General features: G+C 48.2%; 2 protein-coding genes across 3 annotated transcripts in view; one reads left to right on the top strand and one right to left on the bottom strand.

Moving 5' to 3' along the window:
* LOC137417262 (ribosomal protein S6 kinase beta-1) overlaps positions 1-8,821 on the bottom strand; it is a gene marked incomplete at its 5' end in the record, with an annotated part of 59,911 nt that extends 51,090 nt beyond the window's left edge. For both annotated transcript variants that reach the window (XR_013621436.1, XM_078768471.1), the window contains 4 exon segments: positions 282-429; positions 566-634; positions 2,218-2,338; positions 8,778-8,821. Coding sequence is in view for 1 of the 2 variants with exons in the window: in XM_078768471.1 (XP_078624597.1) it covers positions 282-429; positions 566-634; positions 2,218-2,338; positions 8,778-8,821 (382 nt within the window).
* The window catches only part of LOC137418387 (la-related protein 1-like), a 169,794-nt gene that overhangs the window by 26,360 nt on the left and 128,317 nt on the right, over positions 1-15,117 (top strand). The gene's annotated exons all lie outside the window — the stretch shown is intronic.

The following is a 15,117-nucleotide window of genomic DNA, read 5'->3' as shown; positions in this document are numbered from 1 at the left end:
GGCGAGTCGGCCGGACTATAACATGGACACAAATTCGACAATTCAACACAACTAGGTACAGTTTGACACGGATAATTGTACGAAAACATGACCAGCAACACAGGAATGAAAGTAAAATAGTAAACCACAATGGATATCATCCGGGAAAGTTACAGTAGCTTTGATGAGCTGGAGGCAGCAACTGTTTAAACCAGCGCTACGTAGTTTTTAAACGATATGCAATGACCAGAGCTGTAAACAACACGATGTGATACTTATGCATTCGTAAGTGTTAAACCTACCGCTCAGATACTCCAATATGAGGTACAGCTTCCCACCGGTCTGGAAGGCATATGCAAGGTCCACTATGAAGGGGTGTTTTATGCCTTCAAGAATGTTCCTCTCAGCCTTTGTGTGAGCTGTGCCTTTTGCATTGCGGACGATAGTAGCCTGCAAAAGGAAGAAATGGCTGCCGTGACTTCAGACTTCAAAGAAGAACTAAAACTACTGATAACATTTGCTCACGTAAAGGAACACCACGAAACTAATATCCTTGCACGTTTTGACAAATTTAATCAAATCTTACCTTCCTGAGTACTTTCATTGCAAAAATCCTGCCATTATCAGAGCCTGTTATTTTTCGCACCTGAAACACCTGGGAAAAGAATAGAGCACATTATACATCACATGGGGGAAATGTATGATCCTTGTCTTGGATATTTCCTGCACACATGCAAGCAGCATAGGCAAGCATTAAATATCTTATGAACTTCAGCTACGGAGGTCACCAATTTGACATTTCACTTCCAATTCTGATTATATCTTTCCAACTACCATTCTCCCATCCCATTCCTTTCTCCCACTCTTCTTCCCTTCCCTCCCTTTTTCTTCCCTTCTCTTCTTCCCCATCCCCTTCTTCTTTTATTTTCTGTTCTCTCTCTCTCTCTCTCTCTCTCTCTCTCTCTCTCTCTCTCTCTCTCTCTCTTATATGTAATTACTTTCCAGTCTTCTTCTTTCGCCCTAGAATGTGGTGGTCGAACACCATCTCATACACCTACAACTAGAATTTTGATATTCAGTAGCCTTGCCCCTTATTCCCTCCTAGGACAATATTGTCTTTTAGCAATCTTGTTTTCTTGTATGTCTCATGTGCAAGTGTTCCTCCCTATTACACGTTAAATACCAATTTTATGTTCTCTTGCACCCCTATTAAGGCAATATCCATGAATGCAATAATAAACAAAGGGGCAATACCCCTGGTGTTCACCTGGTAGAATAAACAGTATACTGCACCGACTAAAGGTATTTTAATCCAATTTCAATGGTTGCTAGAAGACGGGGCAGCATGTAGAATCATACTAACATAATCATAAGACTTTAAACAAACAAACAAAAAAATACCTATTTTGGGGGGCAACCCCCACCACCCCAAAATACCACCTCAGACCCCAATTTTTCTAATGCCTTGAACAAATATTGGTACATCACGGATGATGAAGGTTGTGGTGAAGTTTCATCTAAATTGCGTGTGTAGTTTCTGAGAAGAAAGCAAATACCTATATTGGGGAACGTGGGGGGCGGGGGAGGGGGGTAACCCTTTTAATGAACGCAGATTTTGATGCGGTCAATGCACCTTCGTTGGGCATCACATATGCAGCTTGTGGCCAAGTTTCATGAAAATCGTGTGTTTAGTTCAAGTGATAATGACTGAATTGTTTACAGAATGACTCATTCACTCACTCACTGACTGACTGACTGACTGACTGACTTACCTAAGGCCACTGCTCGGCTGCTCCATCGCATAAGCTCACCGGACTAAACTCCAGTTGCGCTAAAAAAAAAAAAAGAAGAGTACCCCTCAACAGACTTTCACGATTGTTGCCTTATCGCATTGGCTCAGGGGAGGCTAGTGCTATTAGTTGCACACGAATAACTCTAACGGAAAATTTGGAAAGGCTGTTGACTACATTTACCTACAGTTTATCCTTTCCTTATTCTCTATCTATCTTTTTCAAACAAAAGCAAAACCTTGAAGACACACACATGCCACACGAGCACACGCATGACAATGGTCAGTCAGAGACCAGGATGGACAGTCAGAGGCATTTCCCTTTCGGTGAGGTTAAAGGCAAGGCCCGATCAAAAAAAAAATTATAGGATTTACAAAGAATAAAATGAAAACAAAACAAAACGAGAGAATAATGAAAAGAATGTCTAATTTTAACCAAAACGGTTTACCTTGCCAAAGGCCCCCTTCCCCAAAACGCGAAGAAGCTGGAAACATTCTGGTCCGGTCATCTCAGGACCTCTGTTCACGAAATTGTCTGTCAGTTCGAACGACTCACAAACTTCCCTATCACTGCGGAGTATTCATAAAGAGCTCGTCATATTATACATTCCATGCATAAAATTGCACAAGTATAGAAATAAAAAATTTTTAAAAATGCATTAGGACATCAAATAATTCACTAGAAACACGAAGCCAATCTTAACAAGCATTCTGAGTATTGCGCTGCAATACATGTCCCCTACCGGCAGTCTGTCGTCCAGAAAACTGTTGGGGAAATTACCAAGGGTTATTAACCCACAGGTTCTGAATCGTTCCCAATCTCAAATTACGTCAGGACGGGCTCACCTGTGATTCGCACTCGGGACTTCGATTTATACACCTTGCAGACAGGTCAGCAGAAGCACGAGAAAATAAGTTGTTGATAAAGAACCTTTCGAGTCGCTCAATATCAGTAATTTATTATATTTTCCGGTTCACGATCAATGATCGGTGTATGTATATGTTGCTCGGCTTGGCTCCGCCCCTCCCGAAAGCGTGCGCTGTGTCGCGCTTTTGACGTTCGCGAGACGAGGCTGAGGGTGCGCGGTGCGGTTTGAGGAGAACTCTAGAATAAACAAGAGATATCCATTTAAAAAAAATATTTTCGTTTAATTAACTATATCTGCCAAACCACGTGCCCTATCGCAAATTCCAAAAGGACATTTTAGTAGACTGACATGCTGAACAGATCTGTGGGAAGTTTCCCCTCGATTGGATCAAAAATGAGGGAGGAGCTCGGTTTTAAAGGTTCATGCTTAAAAACGTCATAACTCTGAAACCATGTGATGCATGACGTCATCCTCGCTGACTTTTTTGTTCGTCATGGGTATGCGTTTCTGCCTGCAAAGTTTGGCCTCGATCTGTTCAGCCGTTGCAGAGAAAAAGGGGTTTTCGTGTTTTCATGAAAAACAATATGGCGGCCGAACCACGTGACATGTGACGTCATAATTATCATTAAAATATTCTACAGACCGAGTCCCTCCTACGGTGACAATTTGATCTCAATCGGTCCAATTATTGTAGAGAAAATCTTTTTTAAAGGAAATTAAAACTTAAAATGGCACTGAGTTAAGGATCATCAGAATTATCAGAATTCCCAAAGTTCAAAGTGCCATAACTTTGTCAAAAATGATCGAAACGTCGTGAAGTTCGAACTTAATCTGTAACTTATCATGAGGAAACCATGTACCAAGTTTGAAATCATCAGCATTAAGAGTTTAGAAAAAAAGTCCGGAAAACTGTTCTTTGCGTGACGGACTGACGGACTGACAGACGGACAGACTGAGGGACGGAGTGCAAACCGATAGTCCCCTCAGGTGTACACCGGTAGGGGACTAATAATGAGGATGACATGTGAGCTGGGGTTTCCTCGACAATCATTTACCTTGGTTCTTGCGCAAAATAATTTTAAGCGCGACCAAATATGGAGAACTTTCCATATTTGGTAGCACGAAGACCAACATTGGACAAATACCAGCAGGACTGTCGGGTAGTTGGAATCTAGCAATCCACAAAATGGCAAAAAAAAGTTTAAGAAAATGAACTAGGTGTCAAGCAGCTCATTGCGGATTGAATGCAAATAAACAAGTAAAAAGTCAGAACTTAGGATTAACAACAAATGTTACTCAATTTGCTTGAGCATTCATCGTAAACAGCAGCAGCACATCATCTGTCTTGTTTTATATGACCTTCCTTTATAGTATTCGTTATGAAAATGACCTGTGAGGGTTAATGGATTAATTACTTATTAAAGTAGGTATAGTTATCTTTTAATCTGCGTGTTTAGATGAGTTGTATACAGTACATACTACCCTAATTAGCATTGTCAGGTCTTGTTCTTTAGATTAGACCCTCCCTCCCACACCCCTTCAAACTCCATGGATTTTCATTAGTTACATCTTCTTTTCCTCTAATGCCCCATATTTAATTCATTCCGACCATATTAATCAGTGAGCAAGGCCACAATTGGCGAAGAAGGTTCTGGTGTGTGATGTCAGGAATCCAGGAAGCAGGACACTGATTTGTCTTGAGACCACGAGACGTGGCCAATAGGCAGTCAGCACCAAAAAACAACCAGGTGACCTCAGTCAAACCTCTTTGATCTGAGTCTTTTTGCTTCTTCTCTTTCCATGAGGAATTGCTCTCGCGACAACCATACTGCCACCCTGACCTGATATCCTTGTCTCTCTTCCTGGCCTGTCTGTTCTTAGAGTGTCACACACACCCAAAGTCCTGCCTTGGTTCTTGGGAACTGCTCGTGTGTTTCACGGGATCAAACCTGTAGCGACCCTCTTCGTGGGAATCTGTGTGGGGCGGAGGGAGCCTGCAATCCCTGCATGCCAGACTGACACTTGCCCACAGTGCCCTGGGCTAAGAGGGCACATCCCCAACCCCCCATCCACCTCTGTGTATCTTGTTCCTCTCCTGTGTGCATGTGACTAGTCATAAATTAAATAGGCGTCACCCCATGTTTGTATTTATAACAAGGTTCAGACATACATGGCATCAGACATACATGGCGGCGGCCATCTTGGATTTTGACGTGGGTTGCACCCACACACCAAATTCGAATGCGGTCCTTCGCTTACGCACACACGCACGGACGGACGGACGGACACACGGACGGAGGGGAAAACCATAGTCCCCCTTTCGCTCCGCTGTGCGACGGGGGACAATAATTGCATCGTCGATAGGGTTCTTCTTCCTGTCCACACCTGTATGAAATCTGCATAATTTTATTTAATCTTTCCTGCATTTTGGATGACTGACGTAGCTTCCGGTATAATAAAAATCTTCTGGGACGCGATAAGCACACCAAATTATTGGAGTGTAAAGTAAATTGGTAACAGTAACCCGGAACAATATTTAGCATAATCGTGCCAGATGCTCCTCTATGTTCAAGGCCATTCTGCGGCGTTTAACTCTGGGTGACCAGGCCTGAGTCCTTTATGACTCGACTCAGTCACGTTATAGTATCATAACCAAAGTAATTTTGGCAGCTCAGATCTTGCCTTTTAAACCCTCTGGAAAAGCTACCACAACGTCCCACTCAGGAGGCCCCATTGTCTGGTCAACCACATAACACTACCGATCACTTCTCGTCGACGGCCCAATTGAAGAAAAGTTATTGAAATACAAACAGACTCAGAATAGCCACTACAGGTATTTTACAATGCTCTAATTGGCTGAGCAGATGCAGGCTAAGCAAGATGACGAGGCCAGTCAATCTGGTTTGGTTAGCGTTTACATGAGCAGTAAAATGTGTTGCATGCTAGGAATAAGGGCATGCATGTTTAACCAAACAACTTCGAATACAATTTGAACAAGAAAAAGATCAGAGATTTCAAACCCTCGCCAGGATGTATTTTCAGTGGTTTTTAAGGCTTTTATGTTAAATCAAATATGGCGGCCGAACCACGTGACCGACGACGTCATCATTATTTTTTTTCTAAACCAATTTATTCCTAGATTATGCTCAAGAAATGTCATCTTCATCAGATGAAGTTTTGTACTTGTCAAATTATGACGTCATAATGGAGGCACATATGACCATCATTAACATATTTTATTCCCCATGGGGAGTTCTTTACAATCAGCCATGTCTAAATTTTTTCGATACAGCGCTTTCGGAGATAGAGAGGTGCAAATTTTTTCGGTTTTTCCAAGATGGCGGGCGAACCACGTGACCTATGACGTCATAATTATCATTAAAACATTCTACCGATGGAGTTGCATCTGTGGTGAAAATTTCCTGTCGATCGGACCAACGGTTGCAGAGAAAATCATATTTATTCTGTGCGGACAAACAGACAAACAGACAAACAAACAAACAAACAAACAAACGGACTCAAATGCAATACCCTCTCCTCTGGCGAGGGTAATTACACAACCTCATGACATCTGCTTGAGCATAACTGGCGCAGCATGGATGCATCAGACAAAAGTTTGACCAGGGCCTGCACACGAGAGTTCTAAAGGCAAGTGTGATGACGAGAACCCAAATATGAATCGATGATGAAAGCCCTCCTTGGTCCACGGGTCCTTACAATTCGGCCACTCACGAGGACTTGTAGCATGTATAAATGCTTGTGATCAGCCTACTGGCAGGAACTATTGGCTGTTCAACAACAACGTAAATATGCCATATACGTCATCATCCCAACTAACCTCCCAAGTAAATTACCTCACCCACAGGATGACATCATATATTTGCAGCTTTGAAGCTTGAACATTATAGTATGGGCCAAATTTTCCCAGTACAAGGTGTGTTCAACTAATGGGATACTCAATGTTCAATGAAAAGCCAACAATTTAAACATTTACATTTCAATATTATTCAAGTATATATACAATTGCTTATTATCCAATCATGCTGCCTGACATATGGAGCTTATGAACATTCACTGCTTCTGTCATTCTTGGACCCCATTCCAATTTTATTCCTGGTGACCATTCCTTTAATTTCCTTCTCGAGGATAGGCCACTAGGTCGCCATTGGCCGTCCAACCATTGTCTTCCCGTCAGGTGACCAGCATATTGCTCTGTTTTGTACATCTTCATCCTGTGTGTGCAACACGTGACCAAATCCATCTCCACCTCGTAATTTTGATATCTTTTACGATGTTTTTTCTCCCCGTTCACCTTTCAACCTCTCTCTTATTAGCCTTGTCAGGCCAGAAGATTCTCAAGACTTTCCTATGGCCGCTGAAGATGAAAGAGCAGTGTGCATGCTGTTGCTGTTGATTTTCCAAGATTCACATCCAATTAGCAGAAGGGAACTCGCACTGTCGTCAAAGATCCTCAGCTTAGTTTTGGTGGCATGTTTCGTTGACTTCCAAATGTTCTTTTTTGAGTCTTATGAATGCAACCCTTGCCTTTTGTATCCATTGTGGTGCATCTGCATCTCCCCAGCTTGTTATGGCAACAATGAATCCCACATAGGTAAACTTGTCGACCTCTCCAATTGGTGAATTGCTGCACGTGGTGTTGTTGTTGATGTGCGTGGCATGTATGATTCATGCTTTCCGGTTTGGCTATGTTAATTTTCAGGCCCACTTGCACTGCAAATCCCTATCGCCCATTTACATTATCCTGCACGCTATGGAAGGACCGTGACATCAGGAAGACGTCATTCGCAAAGCGGAGTTTCTCTGGCTGTTTGAATTGGTTCATCCAAGGTATCCCGTTCCTTCTCCACTCAGTTGTTTTCCACAACACTCAGTCCAACACGACACTACATAAAAAGAGTAATGGAGATAACTTACAACCTTCTCTGACCACTGGAGTAACTTCAAATTCGGATGATAACTCATTTGCGCAAATTACACTGCAGTTGTTGTATCAATTGTAGGTACTCTTCTTCATCCATACAAATGTATCTGGTTCACCATGCGGTCCACATTGCCTCTCCATTCACACTGTCGAACACCTCTTCAAAGTCAGCGAATTGGTTCGGGTTTGCATTTCATTCGTTGCATCGTTCTATTGTTGTTGTTCGTGCGTTCCCATGTCTCCCTTCTCGGTTATTAATGTCTCTGCTTCTTCCAGCTTCGTTTATCTTTTTTGTTTTGCAACTTTCTAATATCTGTGTCACTGTCAGCTTCTTCCTATCAATTCAATTCCATGTTAATTCCAATGGAGATATCCATTGTTTATTTTTAGTTTTTCGAACTGACCATAATCACCACCACCACTACTACCACCACCACCACCATCAGAGATATCCATTGTTTATTTTTAGTTTTTCGAACTGACCATAATCACCACCACCACTACTACCACCACCACCACCACCACCATCAGAGATATCCATTGTTTATTTTTAGTTTTTCGAACTGACCATAATCACCACCACCACTACTACCACCACCACCACCACCATCAGAGATATCCATTGTCTATTTTTAGTTTTTCGAACTGACCATAACCACCACCACCACCACCAGAGATATCCATTGTTTATTTTTAGTTTTTCGAACTGACCATAACCACCACCACCACTACTACCACCACCACCATCAGAGATATCCATTGTCTATTTTTTCGAACTGACCATAACCACCACCACCACCACCACCACCAGAGATATCCATTGTCTATTTTTAGTTTTTCGAACTGACCATAATCACCACCACCACTACTACCACCACCACCACCATCAGAGATATCCATTGTTTATTTTTAGTTTTTCGAACTGACCATAATCACCACCACCACTACTACCACCACCACCACCATCAGAGATATCCATTGTTTATTTTTAGTTTTTCGAACTGACCATAATCACCACCACCACTACTACCACCACCACCATCAGAGATATCCATTGTCTATTTTTAGTTTTTCGAACTGACCATAACCACCACCACCACCACCACCACCAGAGATATCCATTGTTTATTTTTAGTTTTTCGAACTGACCATAACCACCACCACCACCACCACCATCAGAGAGCTCATACACACTTACCACGCTGCATCTTCCAATGATTGTTGATTTCCAAAGAACCAGTCCTAAAGAAACAGTGGAGACAATACAAAGCGTTTACACTCCTCCGCACCAACCCCCTTGACTACTTGATGTAGTCTTCAATAACACAAACTCTGACACCTTTTAATTTGCCTTTATTTCCACTTTAAGAGGAAGGCTCATGGAATAGCAGGTTAAATTGATGATGGCAGGGCAACAAATGAGCAGAACTAGCAACCAAAAAAGGAACAGGAAAGGAAGAGAGAGATGGAGAGGGACACTGAAACCAGCAAGTTAAAGGGTTTAAGTTAGGATTGGGTTAATGGGAGTAATAAAGATCATGTTTTATTAAAGAGACAAAAAGAAGGAGTTGATACAGTAGGTGCCCCAACTTTTGGGTGGTATGAGGAATCGACATGTGTAGTATGAAAGATAAATCTTGAACGGTTTTTGAAATATCGCGTACGCAAGCCAAGTTATCGAGACGGTTGTCATGGCAACATAATTCAGCCAATTACCGCCGTGATCAAATTAGGTTGAGATACAGACCACGAGGAATATATATCTGCAATAGGAAAGCTAAATGTTCACCAGTTTTTTTTAATATCGCGTACACAAAAGTACATGGACAGATGATCGGTTGGCTGGACGGTCGGACGGAGCTCATTTCAATGTCCCCCATCGCCGACCTTGTTAGAGGGGCGGGGGACAATTATATATTTTATAAAAGAAATGTAATGATCATGTTTTATTAAAGAAGCAAAAATGAATTATATTTTATAATATAAATGCACGAGATTTCAATATTTGGTGTGACCACCATTTTCATGGAAAACAGCACATATCCCTTTTGGAATGCTTCCCAGTGATTTCTGGAGGTTGTTCCATGTATTCTACAGTTTTCCCATAATTCTTCATTTGATTACGTCTGCCACCGAAGGTTGATTACCTCTGACGACGAAAATACGGAGGTTATGTTTTCACCCATCTGTTTGCCTGTCTGTGAGCAGGATCTCTGAAACAGTTTTGGACAGTTTCGGACGAGGTATGGTGGATAGGCTGGGTGTGTGACGAGGATGAATTTTGGTGAGAGCCACAACCAGATCAGAATAAGAGATTTTAAAAAACTTAAGTGAATCTTTGCCATTGAGAGGTGGGGCCAAAAACGATACATAGCATAGCATTTCATACGAGTGGGGTCACCCGTGGGAATCCAACGGGCATGGACGTCTTCATTTAGATGTTGCACATTCAGTTTTACAAAATGGTTACTGACAATTTATCAGATCCACAAATGATGTATTCGACACAATGTATTTACTTCTGATAACATGTGAATGCATGTGCGTGCACATGGGAAATACGGTTTGAAATGTGTGATTACATCTCATGTAAAATGCGACTTCAAGAGTTCAAATCTTCTCCCTCCCCGCCCCCATATTACGTACACTGCACCAGGGAGTGGATCACCCACAGGGGAGTGGGACACACACACGCACACACGCACGCACGCACGCACACACCTCGTTTTTTCATTTCTGTTCCTCACAATTCTGTGTCTCTCTTATTGACGCAGACACACACACATAAAGAACCTAATACTAAAAAGTATTAGGTGCATTCAGAAAGTATTCAGACCCCTTCACTTTTTTCACATTTTGTTATGTTGCAGCCTTATGCTGAAATTCATTTTAAAATTGCATTTAAATTCATTTTTTCCCTCATCAATCTACACTCAATACTCCATAATGACAAAGAGAAAACAGGATTTTAGAAAGTTTTGCAAATTTATTAAAAATAAAAACTGAAATATCACATTGACATAAGTATTCAGACCCTTAGCTCAGTACTTAGTTGAAGCACCTTTGGCAGCGATTACAGCCTCGAGTCTTCTTGGGTATGACGCGACAAGCTTTGCACACCTGGATTTGGGGATTTTCTGCCATTCTTCTCTGCAGATCCTCTCAAGCTCTGTCAGGTGGGATGGGGACTGTCGGTGGACAGCATTTTCAGGTCTCTCCAGCGATGTTCGATTGGGTTCAAGTCAGGGCTCTGGCTGGGCCACTCAAGGACCTTCACAGAGTTGTCCCGAAGCCACTCCTCCATTGTCTTGGCTGTGTGCTTAGGGTCATTGTCCTGTTGGAAGGTGAATCTTCGGCCCAGTCTGAGGTCCTGAGCGCTCTGTTTCAGGTTTTCATTGAGGATATCTCTGTACTTTGCTCCGTTCACTGTTCCCTCAACCCTGACCAGTCCCCCAGTCCCTGCTGCTGAAAAACACCCCCACAGCATGATGCTGCCACCACCATGCTTCACTGTTAGGATGGTATTGGGCAGTGATGAGCGGTGCCTGGTTTCCTCCAGACATGACGCATAGAATTGAGGCCAAACAGTTCAATCTTTGTTTTATCAGACCACAGAATCTTGTTTCTCACAGTCTGTGAGTCCTTTAGGTGCTTTTTTGCAAACTCCAGGCGGGCTTTCATGTGTCTTTCACTGAGGAGAGGCTTCCGTCTGGCCACTCTGCCATAAAGCCCAGATCGGTGGAGTGTTGCAGTGATGGTTGTCCTTCTGGAAGTTTCTCCCATCTCCACACAGGATCTCTGGTGCTCAGCCAGAGTGACCATCGAATTCTTGGTCACCTCTCTTACCAAGGCCCTTCTCCCCCGATTGCTCAGTTTGGCCGGGCGGCCAGCTCTAGGAAGAGTCCTGGTTGTTCCAAACTTCTTCCATTTAAGAATTATGGAGGCCACTGTGCTCTTGGGAACCTTCAATGCAGCAGAATTTTTTTTGTAGGCTTCCCCAGATCTGTGCCTCGACACAATCCTGTCTCTGAGCTCTGCAGGCAGTTCCTTCGACCTCATGGCTTGGTTTTTGCTCTGATATGCATTGTCAGCTGTGAGACCTTATATAGACAGGTGTGTGCATTTCCAAATCATGTCCAATCAATTGAATCTACCACAGGTGGACTCCAATCAAGGTGTAGAAACATCTCAAAGATGATCAAGAGAAATGGGAGGCACCTGAGCTAAATTTCAAGTGTCACAACAAAGGGTATGAATACTTATGTCAATGTGATATTTCAGTTTTTTCTTTTTAATAAATTTGCAAAACTTTCTAAAATCCAGTTTTCTCTTTGTCATTATAGGGTACTAGCAGTAGTACCCGGCATTGCCGGGCGGGGAGGGGAGGGAAGGGGGAAGGGGAGGGGAACAGGGGGAAGGGGAGGAGAGGGGGGGGGGAGGGGAGGAGAGGGGGGGGGAGGGGAGGAGAGGGGGGGGGAGGGGAGGAGAGGGGGGGGAGGGGGAGGAGAGGGGGGGGGGAGGGGAGGAGAGGGGAGGAGAGGGGGGGGGGAGGGGAGGAGAGGGGGGGGGGAGGGGAGGAGAGGGGGGAGGGGAGGAGAGGGGGGAGGGGAGGAGAGGGAGGGGGGAGGGGAGAGGGAGGGAGGGGGGAGGGGAGAGGGAGGGGGGAGGGGGAGGGGAGGGCAGAAAGGGAGGGGGAGGGCAGAAAGGGAGGGGAGGGCAGAAAGGGAGGGGAGGGCAGAAATGGAGGGGGAGGGCAGAAAGGGAGGGGAGGGCAGAAAGGGAGGGGGAGGGGGAGGGGGAGGGGGAGGGGGAGGGGGAGGGGAGGGGAGGGGGAGGGGGAGGGGGAGGGGGAGGGGAGGGCAGAAAGGGAGGGGGAGGGGAGGGCAGAAAGGGAGGGGGAGGGGGGAGGGGAACAGGGGGGAGGGGGGAGGGGAACAGGGGGAAGGGGAGGAGAGGGGGAGGGGAGGAGAGGGGGGGAAGGGGAGGAGAGGGGGGAGGGGAGGAGAGGGGGGGAGGGGAGGAGAGGGGGGAGGGGAGGAGAGGGGGGGGAGGGGAGGAGAGGGGGGGGAGGGGAGGGGAGGGGGGAGGGGGAGGGGAGGGCAGAAAGGGAGGGGGATGGGGAGGGGGAGGGGGATGGGGAGGGGGAGGGGGATGGGGAGAGGGAGGGGGATGGGGAGGGGGAGGGGGAGGGGGAGGGGGAGGGCAGAAAGGGAGGGGGAGGGGGGAGGGGAACAGGGGGAAGGGGGTGGAGAGGGGGGGGAGGGGTGGAGAGGGGGGGAGGGGAGGAGAGGGGGGGAGGGGAGGAGAGGGGGGAGGGGAGGGGAGAGGGAGGGGGGGGAGGGGAGGGGAGAGGGAGGGGGAGGGGGAGGGGAGGGCAGAAAGGGAGGGGGAGGGGGAGGGGAGGGCAGAAAGGGAGGGGGAGGGGGAGGGGAGGGGGAGGGGAGGGGCAGAAAGGGAGGGGGAGGGGGAGGGGAGGGCAGAAAGGGGGGGAGCGGTGAGGGAGGGGGAGGGGAGGGGGGAGGGGAGGGGAGGGGAGGGGAGGGGAGGGGGAGGGAGGGGGAGGGAGGGGAGGAGGGGCAGGGGGGAGGGAGGAGGGAGGAGGGGGAGTGGGGAGGGGAGGAGGGGGAGTGGGGAGGGGAGGAGGGGGAGGAGGAGGGGGGAGGGGGGAGGAGGAGGGGGGAGGGGAGGGGGAGGGGGAGGGGAGGGGGAGGGGGGAGGAGAGGGGGGAGTGGGAGGGATGGGAGGGGGAGGGGAGTGGGAGGGATGGGAGGGGGAGAGGCGTGGAGGGTGGGGGAGGGAGGAGTGGGAGGGTGGGGGGAGGGAGGAGTGGGAGGGTGGGGGGAGGGAGGAGTGGGAGGGTGGGGGAGGGGGGAGGTGGAGGGCGAGGGGGGTGGGGGAGGTGGTGGGGGAGGTGGAGGGGGTGGGGGAGGTGGAGGGGGTGGGGCGAGGTGGAGGGGGAGGTGGAGGGGGAGGGGGGAGGGGGAGGGGGAGGGGGAGAGGGGTGGGGAAGGGGTAGGACAGAAAGGAAGGGGTAGGGGGGAAAGGGAGGAGCATGGGGGAAAGGGAGGGGGATGGGGAAGGGGTAGGGCAGAAAGGAAGGGGTAGGGGGGAAAGGGAGGGGCATGGGGGAAAGGGAGGGAGAGGGAAGGGGGAGAGGGGGGGAAAGGGGGGAGGGGGAGGGGGAGAGGGGTGGGGAAGGGGTAGGGGGAAAGGGGAGGGGTAGGGGGGAAAGGGAGGAGCATGGGGGAAAGGGGAGGGGGATGGGGAAGGGGTAGGGCAGAAAGGAAGGGGTAGGGGGGGAAGGGAGGGGCATGGGGGAAAGGGAGGGAGAGGGAGAGGGGAGAGGAGGGGAAAGGGGAGGGGGGAAGGGGAGAGGGTAGGGTGGAGGGAGAAGGGAGGGGGAAGGGTAGGGGGAGGGGGAGGGGAGGGGGGAAGGGTAGGGGGGAGGGGGAGGGGGAAAGGGAGGGGGAGTGGGAGGGAGTGGGAGGAGGGGAGGGGGGAGGAGAGGGGGGAGGGGGGAGGGGAGGGGGAGGGGAGGGGGAGGGGAGGGGGAGGGGAGGGGGAGGGGAGGGGGAGGGGAGGAGAGGGGGGAGGGGAGGAGAGGGGGGCGGGGGAGGGATGGGAAGGGGGGAGGGGGAGGGATGGGAGGGGAGAGAGGAGTGGGAGGGTGGGGGGAGGGGGAGGGGAGGGGGAGGAGAGGGGGGAGGTGGAGGGATGGTGAGGGCGAGAGGAGTGGGAGGGTGGGGGGAGGTGGAGGGGAGGGGGGAGGGAGAGGGGAGGGGAGGGGGAGGGGGAGGGGAAGGGGTAGGACAGAAAGGAAGGGGTAGGGGGAAGGGAGGAGCATGGGGAAAGGGAGGGGGAGGGGAGGGGGAGGGGGGAGGGGGAGGGGGAGGGGGAGGGGGAGGGGGGAGGGTGAGGGGGATGGGGAAGGGGTAGGGCAGAAAGGAAGGGGTAGGGGGGAAAGGGAGGGGCATGGGGGAAAGGGAGGGGGGAGGGGAGGGGGAGGGGAGGGGAAAGGGGAGGGGGGAAGGGGAGGGGGGGGGAGGGAAGGGGAGGGGAGGGATATAGATGGTTACTGGCAATTGATCACATCCAGAAATGATGTAATCCACACAATTTATGTACTTTACATAACGTTAATAGGAATACATGGCCGTGTAGATGGGAAAATACAGTTTGTTTGAAATAAATCACAAATATCAGATGAAAGTGAAAAAAACCTATGTGGTGTGAATGGCAATGTTCCTCGCTGAAATGTGAAAAAACTGAATTACGTTGCGAACGCATAACTGTGAGATTATGGCGGCAAAGTTGGAACATCACGTGATCCTAGCAGAAGTACCCCGGCATTGCCGGGTGGGGGAGGGGAGACCCGTACATTCGCCCTCTCGACTCAAGCTCGTATTCGATTCGTATTCGAAATCGAAAGGGGAAATCCTTCGTATTCGAATTCGTAAACACGAAATATGAATTAAAATTTAATTCATATCGCACAAAATCGACACAAAACACGGTCGCATAAAGGTGAAAACGCAATG

This window comes from Myxine glutinosa, chromosome 14, assembly GCF_964187855.1.
Source record: "Myxine glutinosa chromosome 14, kmMyxGlut1.1, whole genome shotgun sequence".
Taxonomy (NCBI): domain Eukaryota; kingdom Metazoa; phylum Chordata; class Myxini; order Myxiniformes; family Myxinidae; genus Myxine; species Myxine glutinosa.
The sequence above is the reverse complement of the archived record's forward strand: the minus strand, read 5'-3'. Positions and strand labels throughout refer to the sequence as shown.